Source organism: Phaethon lepturus, unplaced genomic scaffold (genome assembly GCF_000687285.1).
Source record: "Phaethon lepturus isolate BGI_N335 unplaced genomic scaffold, ASM68728v1 scaffold33517, whole genome shotgun sequence".
NCBI lineage: Eukaryota > Metazoa > Chordata > Aves > Phaethontiformes > Phaethontidae > Phaethon > Phaethon lepturus.
The window spans coordinates 1-13,746 of record NW_010550334.1 but is presented as its reverse complement, the minus strand read 5'-3'; the positions used below and the strand labels follow the sequence as shown (position 1 = coordinate 13,746).

Sequence of the window (13,746 nt, the reverse complement as noted above, 5' to 3'; positions counted from 1 at the left end):
ATTTGAAATGCAAGCACGAAAGATTTATGTATCATGAATTACCTCTGGAGTACTTCCAGGCACTTTGAATCACCACCAGAAAAATCACTTGCATCAAAGCAGGATGGGCCAGGCAGATGTACAGCACAAGAATCTTGTGGAACTCTATGCTGATTTCGATATAGCAAACCCACATACTACCAGCACAAGGAGCATAAAGACAAACGTGATCGGTATCCTTTGCTGGTACGGAGACCCAGGTCACCAGCTGCTACTGTGTACCATTACCATGTATATATGCTACCTCGATTCCCACAAGAAGGTGGGCAATTAGGAAATAACATTTGAGTGCAAATCTGGGCTTCTGAAAGCAAGAGAGTCCTCAGTGTGCAGGAAACCGAACCTGTGTTCAAATCCCTCTCTCATTCTGAGGCTGCACACACCAGGGGGGAAGGATTTGGCAAATTTTGTATGGCAGAGTCTTGGGAGACGTGAGCAGCTTTTTAAACATTTCCAGGGTGCCTGGGGTTCAGTTTTTGAACAAACAAGCAGATGTGTCTGATCGGCCTTCCCAAAGCTCCTCTCCTCCCACCACTACTGTTGGAAAGCAGCCCCTCATTCCTGATTGCCGCCTTCTGTATTTTACTTATCTAAAAAGCACCAAATGAAATCAAGCATGTTAAACAGCCAGAAATTTATCATGCAAAATACAAAGCTCTGCAAAAACTTCAGACTGGGGAGACTATAATTAGGATAATTGAAATTGGAAAAAGGATCTGAAAAGATATTTAAAAAAAAAAAGTATTAAAAGGGATAGCTTGGCAGAAGGAAAATAGTTTACAGCTGCTAGTAACAATGGAAGTATTAGAGAGCGTAGGGAATATTTCAGTCTTTCAGAGCAAGTACTGCTTAAGGCCACAGACAAGGCAAGTGCTGGAGTACCAAGAAGGGGCCAGCACACAGACTACGAGAAGGCTCCTCGGTGCCCAAATGGAGGAGCTGTGCTCTTAATCCCTGCAACCGAATCCCAGGCCGTTACTAGTCCCTGATTTGATTTCCAAGAATTATATGTTTTTCGCAGTCTGCAGCACTCCAGACTAATAAGATTGGGACAGGAGGGAGCACTGACTACAACGCACAGCTCTTCACCAAGCTTGGAGGATCACGGTCTTCCTCAACGGGACAGATGGGGAGAAGAGGCTCCTGCCTTCCAGCTGCCTGTTTGTCCTGACAGAGACGTCAAGCATTTGCAGCCCAACTCGGAAACCTGTCCGTCCAGACGGACGCAGTGGCCTGTCACCAGCAGCTGGTGAGCCGGCTTCCTTGCTGCCGACCTTGCCTTTGGACCTGCAGGTTTGTCCATCTCGCTGACAGCCCCAGACAGCCATCTGCTGGGCAACTGCATCATAAACCAACCCAGAGCAGCATTTACAACCAGGATGATTATGCTTCAGTTCTCCCTAGCTTCCCGTGAGATTAGGAGCTCAACAAGATGCGTTTGTCAGGGCAGCTGGAATAGGCAGCGTTAAGCATCGGTGTCTGGAACTTTGAGAGAGGAGGTACAGAGTGTGCACACGGCTGTCCCTCCCCAGAAGTGTCAGTCTTTCTGGAATGCATAAGTAAAAGGGAAGGAAAAAAAATTCAGCTTTATAACACTTCTTAACCTGAAAGCTGCTTCTAAGCATCTCAGCCCAAGCACAGAAGTCAGAAAGGTGGCCAGAGCAGCTAGGGAACCAAAGCAGTACCGGAAGCACAGGGCCATAAAACCAGACCCGGTCATCTCAAACAAGGTTGGATTTAGCCTCAGTAAACCTAAAATTGTGTTTAAAACCATTCGAGAGGTTGACATCCTTTAACCACCACTTCTCTGAACCAGTAACTCTGTGTTCGTGCTTTAAGGATTTCATTCATCCATAGCGGCGGGGACTTTGCGAAGCAGGAGCAGCAGTAGGTTGCCAAGCAGTGAGGAATGGGGAAGTCCGCAGTGGGTAAGGCGGCAGCAAGAACATGGAGGCAGCTCCAAGCAACTGGTACTTTCCCACACCAGAGGCTACCGCATTGTTTTCACTCTGTAAAACACAAGAGGTGGACTCTGGGGAAGGTTCCCTTCTGGTCCTCCCAAAGAATTGGGAAGGAAAGCAGGATTCAAGACTTTTGCAGCACTTTTGGGTGGAAAGTTTTCAGGGCTGATCCTTCACCTGTAGAAAGCCAAGGTGAAGACTGTGTCCTTATGGTACAGATCCACAGAGCACATCAGACCAAGGACAAACTCTCAGCCTCCTTTCCTGTGGGCCATCAGGACAGATGCTTTCTCCATGCTCCCCTCTATCTGTGTCCAGGCCTCTCCCTGGAAAACATAAAATACTTTCCACAAGCAAGATGTGTTATTTAGTGTCTGGCTTTATAGTTAAAAACTTTCATCTGCCACACAGCACCTAACAGGACTTGTATGACAAACACGTGAAGTGCAGAACATTCATTTCCACGGCTCATGTCAGAAATCCAAAAGCTAAAAGGCAAGGGGTTAACAATGAAAGATAGCACAGCACAACTTATTTCCCAACAGCATCTCAGAATTAAGAATGGGAAAACTTTTGCAAAACTAAACATGCATGACCATGCAAAAAGTAAATGAACCAAAGCACACATTCTAGCCAAGCAGCAGCTAGCTTTATTGAGTTCCAATAACACCGCATCAAAACCAAAAGAAATTAAAGTTGCTTTTTGCTTCTTAGCATTAGTCATTTCTCAAGTGAAAACATGATTACGTTTAATAATATTAAGAGGAAACCAAGGAACAGGAGCAAGAAAAGTTAGACAAGACTGCAGAGCCAGTGTCCCCTTCATGTATCCCGCTTGTGTCAGAGAAATTGAATTCTTGGAAGTGCTGTTAAATTTTCTCAGGTCAATGTCAGGGATTGAATCCCAGGACACAGCATCTGATGAATCAAACATATCGTGGGTTGCTATGAACCATGCTGTACCTTTGAAGATATTTGGGATATCTTCAGTGGGACAGAAAGGGATTTCAGAGAAAAGTTCAGGATCAAACACATTTCCCCACCACCTGCCTCAGTAAAGCTTAGTACAAATGTTAAGCATAATTCATTTTCCCTCCCAGTTCCACAGAAAACATCAGTGTGCAAGATCCAATACGGTATCTGTAATACTCCTCAACCCACTGAAACGTAGCTCTGGCCTCCCCTGCTTAGTTCAGTGTTTGCTGCATTATATGCATGTAAAATTAAAACTACTCTCAACATAGAAATAGCCACAACTAAAAAACTACTAGAGATGAGAATGCAATCTGACATTGCTTTTAGATACTAGTATGTGCAGCTGCTAACTCATGCCCTGAGAGTTAAGTACACATGGCCCAACAATTATTTTAAGGAAGTTTTTCAGCATTAATAGCTACATATTTCTTCAGTAAATAAAGAATTACATTTTAAGAAGTGTCCCCTTCTTCCATGAGGAAGTACTTAAGGTAGCATGTGTAATAGTGACAGCTGTCTGTTAGTAGCATTACTGCTGTGGTACACTGGCTCAGAAGACAGGTGTATCACCTCTAACTCCTCATCAACTCTGTTTCAGAGCTACAGCTTACATTTCTGAACGGCACATAGCACCACCTAAAGAATGTGAGGAAGGCAAAAAGGTATTAGGCAGGCAATCATTCCTGAAACTTCAAGTGATCGTTCATTTATTCCTTTGAGGCAGACTTGCACTCTCTTCCTTCTCCTCTCTAATTTCCAAAGACTTCCTAGTCTTCATAGACCTGGTGCAATCCAGTTAAGAAACTTCATAGCAACTTCAAAACCAAGAAAACATGCCTGGAAAAGAGAGAACATACAGAACAAATGAGGATTCTAAAAACCTATTCCAAATAAGGTTTTTGAAATGCAGCACTATAAACACCTGACCGTGGCTGATGGGGGGGGGCAGGGGAAGGCTTGGATCAGAGGGAAGAATTCTATTATATCACTGCACACAAAGGACCTTCTACTCTGTTAGGCTTGTTATTTATTGAAGGGGAAGCCAGTCCAAACTTATCCACCCATTTCTGTATTCCACTGGTAGATGTACAATCAGACAAGAAATACTATCAGAATAAGTCAAAAAAGGGCTTTCATGAAAAGCTTTGAAGGAGGGTTTACTTTGTGTTCCCCCTAGATTGGGGTACATTTGTAGAACCTGGACATCAACAGCCAAAAATACCTGCAGTGACAAGAATCTCACTGAAATGGTACAACAATAAGCAGTCAGTCATCTCCTCTGCAGACTGCAAGTGTTCACTGTGAGCAGACAGGTCCCCAAAACCCATCCAGAATCGCAATTTACTTACCGCGTTAGCAGGAAATGCCCTGATCATTACAGCTGTGAAGCCCTTATACAGAGATGCAACTCCTTCCTCTCTGATAAGTTCTCTCAGCACATCTCTAAAGCCATTTGGGTATTTTCCTGGAGGAGCTGAAAGGGATAAAAAACACATTAGCTAAGATGTGTGGCAACAGCAAATGCTGAAGAATGTGGCATATGTGACAGCCCAGGATTTTCAACAGGATCACATTGCTATACCACCTAAGTGGCACCAGAATCCAAGCACTGCCGAAGCTATGTTGTGAAAACATCTGCTTGTTGTTTTAGTTAAAAAACTTTAACTTTAGTTAAAAAAGTTACTTATTTCAGTCAAAAGCAAGCAAACAAAAAAGGCACCTTGCTAACAACTCATTACACAGAAGGTAGGTGCTCACCATCACCACAGAGAATTTACCTAATCGAGTCATAGGGGCAGGGAAGAAAGAAGAATAACTTTTGTCAGGGTTGGATATCTGAGCTGTTACTTGTGCCGCTGATCACAGCTCTCCCAAGAGCTGTAATTAGGAGACAGCGAGGTCAGATATAAAAATTGATGAATTTTGTTTGTAAGGAACAGAAAATGATCCTATAACATACTGCAGCCAAGAATAGCCACAAACTTAAATTGAAAAGCACAGGCTGTTTTAATGCTGTTGTTTTACAGATTTTCTGAGGTGTTTCTAAAAAGTTATTCTGTTTAAAGAACAAGGTCTTCCTTCTCCTGACACTACTCTGAAAAGTACTGCGTCTTCCAGCCCTCTGAATGAGTACTCCACAAACCAACCCAGTTAAACAGAACCGCCATTAACCCACATCATCTATACAGCAGCATTGGCAACTGCTGCAGTGGAACAAGGATGCAAAGTTGTAAAGTATTTCACACTCAGCTCTTGGTATGATCTCAAACAACCACAGCAGCCATTATTCAGAGAAAAAGAAAGTAAGTTTCCTCCGCTGGATTATCATGATCCACAACTCAAGAAAAATGGTTACTGTCTGGCCCATGGAGAGCTGAGTCCATAGACAGAGAACATGAGAAGCCTTAACAAAAATATTCATTGACTAGTACTCTCAGAGAAACCAAGGAAAAACCTGTCAAATGTCGCTGAAGCTCAAGGCCTGGGGCCATCTTCACTATAACTAGGCCACAGATACTTAAGAGCAGATCTGCTAGTCTAAAAGAAATGCTCTCCACCAGGCACACCCAGTTACTGTACATTTCAGATAGCACAGGCTACAATTTATACAACTATTTCTGAAGTGAAGTAACAAAACCTCTCAAAGAATTACATTTGTAATATACCAGCCATGACAAGCAGTTCTATTACTATGACTTCTGTGCTTAGGTTTCCAAACAGGTATTTTGAATAGGGATCATTATATTAGCAGGGAGGCAGAAACAGAGAACTGCAGTCTGCTTTGCCAAAAATTTGGGAGGAAACCAATTAAAAAGCTAGGATGCACGGATATTTCTTGTACTTGTCTCAAGCAGTGCTCAAGACATGCTACCTCCCGGGTGCCATGCTCAGATAGCATTTTCCATCACTGCCCAGCCCATTCCCAGGAGCACTGCACTGAGCATGACTGTGACAAGCTAGCATGAAACTCACCAGTCTGGAAACGGGATTTCAGCACATCTGGTGGAATGGCAACTGCCCAGTTGAAGATCCCAGCCAGGCCCCCAGCAAAGAGGATCCTAGGTGCACTGAGGTCACTCACACTGTGGCAGAATTGGGGTGGGGGTGAGAGGAAAAATTAAAAAAGAAAAAACGTAAAAACTCGTTTGTTTTGACTAGGTGACAATCAAAGAGGCAGCCTGGCTGACAGCCAGAAGACAGCACAAGGCTGCAGACATAGACAGAGTGCAGTATCTGAGCAAGACTTAGAAGATTCAGACCCCTGTGGGCAAAATGTACTAACTCCACCCTAAAGGTTCAAATCTTTTCATTCAGCAGCACACACAAGAATGCTCGGGGGGGTGGTGGTGTAAAAAACAAAAACAAAAAACCCCACAAAAACAAAAAAACCCACCTCACACACAGGGGTGAAAGTGAAGGGACCTACTTTAAGTATTCCTTACGTGGCTAATAAGATCCAAGGCTAGAATCTGAGAGAATCTCAAAGTACTATTTTAATTGTCAGTTAACCCCAGACCAAAACAGCTCAACTCACAAGACAAGCAGACTTTTTTTTTTTTTTTTTTAACATTTGTTTTGATCATACGGCTCTAAATCTCCTCATAACTGGGGAAATTAATCAGCAGTGTCTGGGAAGTCCAGAAAATGATGACTGTAAGATTTCACTAACCTCTTTCCCTCAGGGGTCAGAATGTTCTTCAGCCATTCGTACGTCATGAAGTACATTCCGCTGGCTGGGACGTCTAGTGGGTAAACAACAAAGACTGTGAGTAGTGGGAAATAAAATGAAGCCTAGAGGCAGAGCAGCCCCATGCCAGCTCAGCAACACCACTAAGTACATCCAGATTCCTTTTCTGAACCTGCTCTACAAACAAAATAAAATCTTCTGTTGCTCTAGACAGATGAGCCTGAAGTTTCCCAGGGAGAGCAGGTGCTAAAGGCAAGAACTGGGAAAATATCTGTTTTCAAGCACTTCTGTCAGCAAGCTTTCAAATCATACTGTAAACTGCCTGCTGGCCATTAAGCTAATGATGAGATAGCTCTAAGCTTTCTTAACTGCTGCACAGCACATCAGAACAGTTCAGGAACAGCAAGAGTTTTGCACACTATTTGTTCTAATGATTCTATTTTGGTTTTTTTAATGTACTCCCACAGCCTGTTCTCAGCTCAGGCCTAAACTGGAGAACCAGCCTCGGGCTAGGGACATTGACGGAGGTACATTGCTAGCTGCTACACTTTGATGAGAAGCAGAGGATATAACAAATTCCTAAACTGAGGTATCAAAATACAGAAATTTCTGCTTATCCTTGGAAAACATTGCCCCAGTACAGCAACAATCCAATTGCCTTTCAAAGGAGAAAGTACTGAAATATGTAAAGGATTCAGCATCTGGCACAATTACTTTGTTGTTGTTGTTGTGAGAGGGGTCATGACATCCCAGTCCAAAATAACCCACACTCAAGAGGGCAGAAAGCATAACTGCTGCAATCACATCTTTTAAAGCAGTCAGCATTATATGACAACAGTCATAGACAGTCACAATCCTTGTCCCGGGCGGGGGGAGCGGGGGCAGAGCGGAGAAAGAAAAAGCAGCCCACTTCTGTGTTTTTCTTTTCTCTTTGTGTTCTCTGCTCCTCTCCTGAAGTCTCTCTTGGCTTCTGAGATCTTAATTACTTCCTCCCTCTGATCCCTGCCATCTAACCTCTTCCTCGCTCACTAAGAATCTCATGTTTATTTTAGTCCCTTTGAGGCATTGGAGTAGCTCTGCAGACTGCAAAAAAAGAAAAAAGGGTGACACAGCATGTCCAATTGGCTAAAGGGACAGCAAGATCTATGATACTATGTCAGGCTTGTCATCTTCAAGTACCCCACGTGGAAGAAGCATCAGAACATCTCCATCAGTTACCTCTCATGAGGGTAAGCACCGTCCCCTTGTATACGCCACGAATCCCAGCCTCGCGGTACAGCTGTTTTGCACAGTCCAAAGAGCCACTGTATTTAGTTTCACCTGTAGCTGCCTGGATCTGAAGGATTAAAGTGATAGTTTCTGACTAGTGAAGGTTTCTGGCTGGTGAACAATCATTCAGCTAATAGTCAGGAAGTCACGTGCATGTTTCCAGAGAGGAAAAAGCACGTACTCATTCCACAGGCACTCCTGCATATGACACCTCTGCGTCACTTCCTCAAACAGCTCTCTCATGTTCAAGCTGAGGATATGTTTACTGTTCCATGCAATCACTAGATTCTCCCTTCTTTTTCCACAGTGTAACTTTGAAATGACTGAAGTCAGTTAGGTAATTCTACACTTGCACTGATAAAAAGTAGCCATCCAATAATTTATTGAAATTCAAATAATGTGTATGCATATGAAAGCTTCCATGACAGTATCATGTCTGTCAGAACTAACATGTGACCACCCATCACTATACTAACGGAGCTCAGCATAGTCTGAAATTAGCAGAGAAGGGAAGTGTTGCTTAAGATGGTATTTTCATTTGTTGAGGTTTACATTTTCCAACAATGCTTTAAAAAACCTGGAGGACATGTAGAGCTAACAGTCACCCAAACATTAGAAAACTATTTCAAAAGCATTCATCAGTTAGGTACCGGGAACCCGTCAAGGTAACAGAAAAATCTTTACACTAGAAAGAGTCTTATGATCTGTGAGCTTTGCATTTTTTCAAAAAAAGTTTCCTTCTGAAAAACTGGACTTTTTGATACTTTGAAGTGGACTGAGGCATCCACCGATGCCTCATATAATGCCACACAGTGTAAGGCTTGTGCTCTGTAAAATGAATAGAGCAATGAATGCTGTATGTACTTATACTGTCATGGTGAGTTCGTATAATGCTTCTTCGTGACACAGTTGCATTATATGACAGTTGTTTCAGTCCTGTCAAAAACAGAACAGAGTAAATACACTAACCAAAGAAGTTCCTGGTATGGAAAGACAAGACCCCTAAAATTAAATTCCCATCACCACCATCCAACGCCTTACCTGTAAAAGGCACTTGATTCTCTCTCCCGGAGCCATGATTACTGTTGTGAACACTCCCGACAACATGCCAGCAGCAAACAGCTGAGGATATCTGCCCCGAGGAAACAGAAGAGACCCTAACACAACACAGTACATTGGAAACGAAGGGCTGAAAGACCCCTGTATCTCCAGATTATGCTGTTCTGCACGAGGGTGGCAGTGGAACTAGAAATGCATTCCCTGCTTTTGATAGGTGCAGAAGTGTGTTATCAATGCATAATTAGAGCTAAATATTTAAGGTCTCTAAGACTCAAAGCCCTGGTTCCCACAGCAACCACAACTCAACTCTTCACATCCATTGTATTTGCTAATATTCCCTGTACTTGCATTTTTTGCTACAGCATTCCCCATTGATTTTTATACTCAACAGTCTCTTCTTCCTCCAGTCTTCCACATTTCTCAGTGACCCCAGCTTCCTTCTAGTGCAGTCAAGAGCCTCCTTTCTGTAACCTCTCAGTCCCTCACTCCTTCAGCCTCTGCCATCGTCTAGTCTGTCTTACCAACCTGCCATCGTCCCATACATTCTGCAACTGCTTTCATGTGACAAAGTCTCCATGACAGAAATCCCTTTAACAGACTGAGTTTCTCCATCACAAACTTATTCGTACATCCAACATCCTGCTATATTATCTAGGAATATGACCTAATATCTCAGTTTAATTAAATTCAACACCTCCCACTTCTCTCCATTTTCCCAAGAGGTGGCATTGTGTTCAGGTTTTCCAATTCTTACAACTTTAAATTCCCATTAAATCTGCCAGACCATTCAGACTTCCCTCACCACTCCACATGCACCTCCTGCTCAAACTAAGCTTTGAGTTTTCTAACTCACTTTGGGATTATTCAGCCCCAGAAAAGATAGAACTGGCTCCTCAGGTTTCTCTCCATGTCCTTCCTTCCAAAACTTCCCTTTAACATCAACATGGGGAACCACTGCCATTATGACTGCCTCTAGACTTATAACCATGGTGCTAAGAGTCTGACCTTTCTTTTTGGGCCATATGTCCCAGGCACACTGTGTCTTACTGTGTAAAGTCTGCACCTAAGGTACAGCACAGTTGGGCACAATGATAGTTTCACTATTTATTTGTTGACCTTTGTTCTTTCTCTCCCACGGCTCTGCTTGGGAAAAGTTCTGCATAAAGACTCAAAAGATTACGCTGCCCCTCTCCAGCTTGTTCCTTAAAACTTCCCTTTGGTATGATGCGTATAAAACACAAGGCCTGAGCTGATTTGGCTGCTGGAAGTAAGCCCACAGTCCATTTGTTACCTCGTATTGTCCACTCCTTACTGTTCGCCTGGTCTTACTCTTCAGCCTTGTCTGCATGAGGACACTGCTGTGGTAAACGGGAGGGTAAGCTAGCAATGCCCCAGCATCTCAGCACTGCCTCCCTCTAAGCAACGCGAGCAGAGGCAGCTCGCTCTGTGCCAGAGCAGTGGCTAGTGCTGTAGAGCCAGGTGCACTCATACGACCCGGCAGGCCCGTGCGCAGGCAAGGCTCCAACAGAAACCGCATCTCCCCACCCCGCCATGCTTGGCTCAACACAATGGACTCCTGCTTTCTGACACAGCTCCTATGTATAATAGAATAAATGTTGCTAAGCTACAGTTCTGTTCCTGTAGAGCTATAAATCACAATTCAGCAAAGAAGTTAAGGGAGTATTTTATGGGGACTTTCTTAATGCCTAAGTTAGCTCAGAGAAAGCCACACAAAGTTTTCTTAGCTTGCCATCTCTTTTCCAGAAGGCTGGACATGCCTGACAGGAGGGCTGCTGATGAACACCACTTTTCAGAAATTAATAATAAAATATTTCTATGGCTATTATTATATCCTAACGTAAGGACACAGCAAGAGTCACAACTAACAGGGAAAAGAGAATCAGGACTGTGAATGTTGTCAAGACTGCTTGACCATGAATTTATTTCTCCCATAGTTTCTGTTAATAGCGAGACTGTTGGCAGGCAATCATTTATAACTCACACTGTACTCATCTAAAATAGAATTGTTCCTTAATGGCTCTCTCTTGCGTAGAAAGGGAATTGCATAGCACCTGCCCACATGCTGCCTGTTTTTAGCCTGTGCTATCAGACCCACGCTTCCAGAAGCATTAAAGCACACGAGTGTTTTATTTTTTAACTATATTTATAACCTAGAAGAAGAGACAAATTTACACCACAACTCAATGTGCGACAATACAGCAGGCTGCAGGAGTCTTCCCAATTGTCTGATTAACTCAGAAACTCACGTCAAAACATCATCAGGTTTTCTCTGTTGGAGTCTTTTTCCCAAGCCAAATCCAAAGAAGCACACAGCAAACATGGGTGTCACTCCAATAATAGGAGCTGCCATTCCTCTATATAAGCCTCGGACTCCCTGCAAGAAACATTATCACAAGAATTACTTGGTTTTGCATAGACTTTGCACACATTTCAACCTACTGAGAAGCAAAAGGCTACGATACAGGATACTGCAAGTCAGTCAGTTGAATTAATCAGAGGAATAACAGGATCTACTGTTCATCTGCAATTACACATTTTTAGCTGAGGCACAGGGCCTGTTGCAGAAGAAAGCTATCCTTTCTGGAAAACACAGGCACCACTTACACCCTTCTGCTCCAACGCTGTTCGTCCTGTACTTACATCTCAAGTATGATGAAGTTAAAAGTCACTTGAATAATACTCCTAACAGATTATGTCAAAAGTCTTCTCTCTCAGATACATACAAAAAAGCACACATTCTTTATTATTAAGTCATCAGATGCAGTAGTGTAAAATCCTTACACTGAGCCCGAGAACACTGAATCAAATTCACTCTTTAGATAACAGAAGAGCCAGTGAGACTAACCTGAATTACTTTATTCCCCACACAAACTCAATTTGGAACGAGTTCAAGAGCAAGTTATTTTTTCTTTCCTTCCCTAAATCAAAACTTTTTTACCATACAACTTTACATTCCTGATGTTTCCCTTCATCAGACTACACACATGGAAAAATTCTAATGCAGACCCCAGCAGTAGTATTTATTTCATTTATCTTGCCATTGAACGGAACATTTGCTAATAAAAAGGAGAGTTATCTTTCTAGAAAAAGACTAGATGAACAAATTAAATATTTGCTGGTCTGTCCACCCCTTCCTTCCCCCCCCAAGTAAATCAGTGTATCCCAGTACGTGTCTGTATACCTACAGGCACAACCAACTCCATAATGAACTTGTATCTGGCTGAGAAAGGTGAGACACTCCTGCTCAATCTTCCCATGAGCAGTGGGAAACAAAAGGCCTTGGCAGAGAGGTTTAATAGTTTTCCCTATAGAAACTGATGAGTATTGAGTAGGAGTAGAGAGGCAGCATTACTTTTGAACTTCACATCACAAGGCTATTATTATGGTTTGGCTCTGACGTCTGTGTTTCAGCAGGGGTGTTAAAAACCACAAGGGATTCAGAGCTAGCAAAGCATTTCAGTGCTTTGTGGGAGAGACTAGGGAAGCAAGATTTACTCTGGTTATATAACAACCTTTTAATACCATAATGAAAACAGATTTCAGGTATGAGACAGATCTTTCATTTAACAGAGAGTTACCTAACAAGATCCAGTGCTTTCAAATTAGACTCCATACTAGTAAACAAACAGCTGGGCTTTATAGCCATTGTTTCCAAATGGTAAATAGCTGCTGGTAAAAATTATGAAGCAGCAAAGTCAATTCTATATCACTTAAAGTCTTTAAACCAAGACTGCATGCCTTTCTAAAAACAAAATAGACTACAGTTCAATCACATGATATGGCTGATTCAGGAGTGAAAACTGCTATCCACTGAACTGAGCAAAACTACTATAGTTGACCTTCTGTTATCAAAAAAAAAAAAAAAAGAAAGAAAAATCTATTAACTCAAACTAACACTCCTCTGCCTTCTTATAGATGGCATAATACGTTACAGAAGAAAGTAAAAGTACTGCTTGTATCAACAAAAGTCATTGCCTATTTTAGAACTTCAAGAGACAAATACCAAAGACAGCAAGATTCCACCAACTACAACAACAAAGCCAGCAAACAACTGCCAATATTCACTCCAGTCTTTAACGTCAGATATTAATAGCACGCTATTTTCAACTAAAAGCATTTCCTAACAAAACCTGGAGCACATGGATGCTAAGTATTCCCCAAGTTTTGCAAAAATTTTAGTTAGAATCGATTCAACTGATAACCAAAGAATTGTATCGCCTCCAAGGGACAACATTCCCACACAATTCCGTTCCTGCAACGTACAGGAACAACTGATATTTTTGGCAGGCATCGCAGACGACACGCTAACACAGTACCTCTCCAACAAGAGTCTTTCTGAAGCAGTCAAAGGTCCCAGAATAGAGCGGAGGCTGACCAGGCTGCGGCTTAGGCTGGGTTTGCAGTCTGACCTGGTAGAGGATAGGAAAACATCCTTTATTAAGTATCAACTGTCTCAACTTTGGTTCAGAGAACAGCTCTATATGACTATTATGGAGTAAGTTTTGTGACTGGACTTTACAATATTGGTAGAGAGTGACATCACTTTAGCCCTTGCAGAAGAGATTAAATTTTAATGTATTTAACTAATTAATCCCTGGGATGATGTCAGAATAATAACCCCACCTGAACACTTGAGCACTAATGCCGTGGCACTGCTCAGCTTCCTCACATACTTAGTGCGTGGGCGTGCTCTCCTTCTGGACCCCGATTTGCTCCACACCCCGGCTACTCCGG

The 13,746-nt window shown here is 42.6% G+C and overlaps 1 protein-coding gene across 1 annotated transcript; it reads right to left on the bottom strand.

The window, feature by feature from the left end:
- Positions 1-3,218: 3,218 nt before the first annotated feature.
- SLC25A20 (solute carrier family 25 (carnitine/acylcarnitine translocase), member 20) lies at positions 3,219-13,444 on the bottom strand (the record flags this gene model as incomplete). Its single annotated transcript, XM_010290536.1, has 8 exons — positions 3,219-3,812; positions 4,325-4,449; positions 5,949-6,058; positions 6,646-6,718; positions 7,882-7,999; positions 8,974-9,064; positions 11,259-11,386; positions 13,329-13,444. Coding segments are annotated over 8 exons (824 nt in total), but the record flags the coding sequence as incomplete, so codon positions are not given.
- Positions 13,445-13,746: the final 302 nt, after the last annotated feature.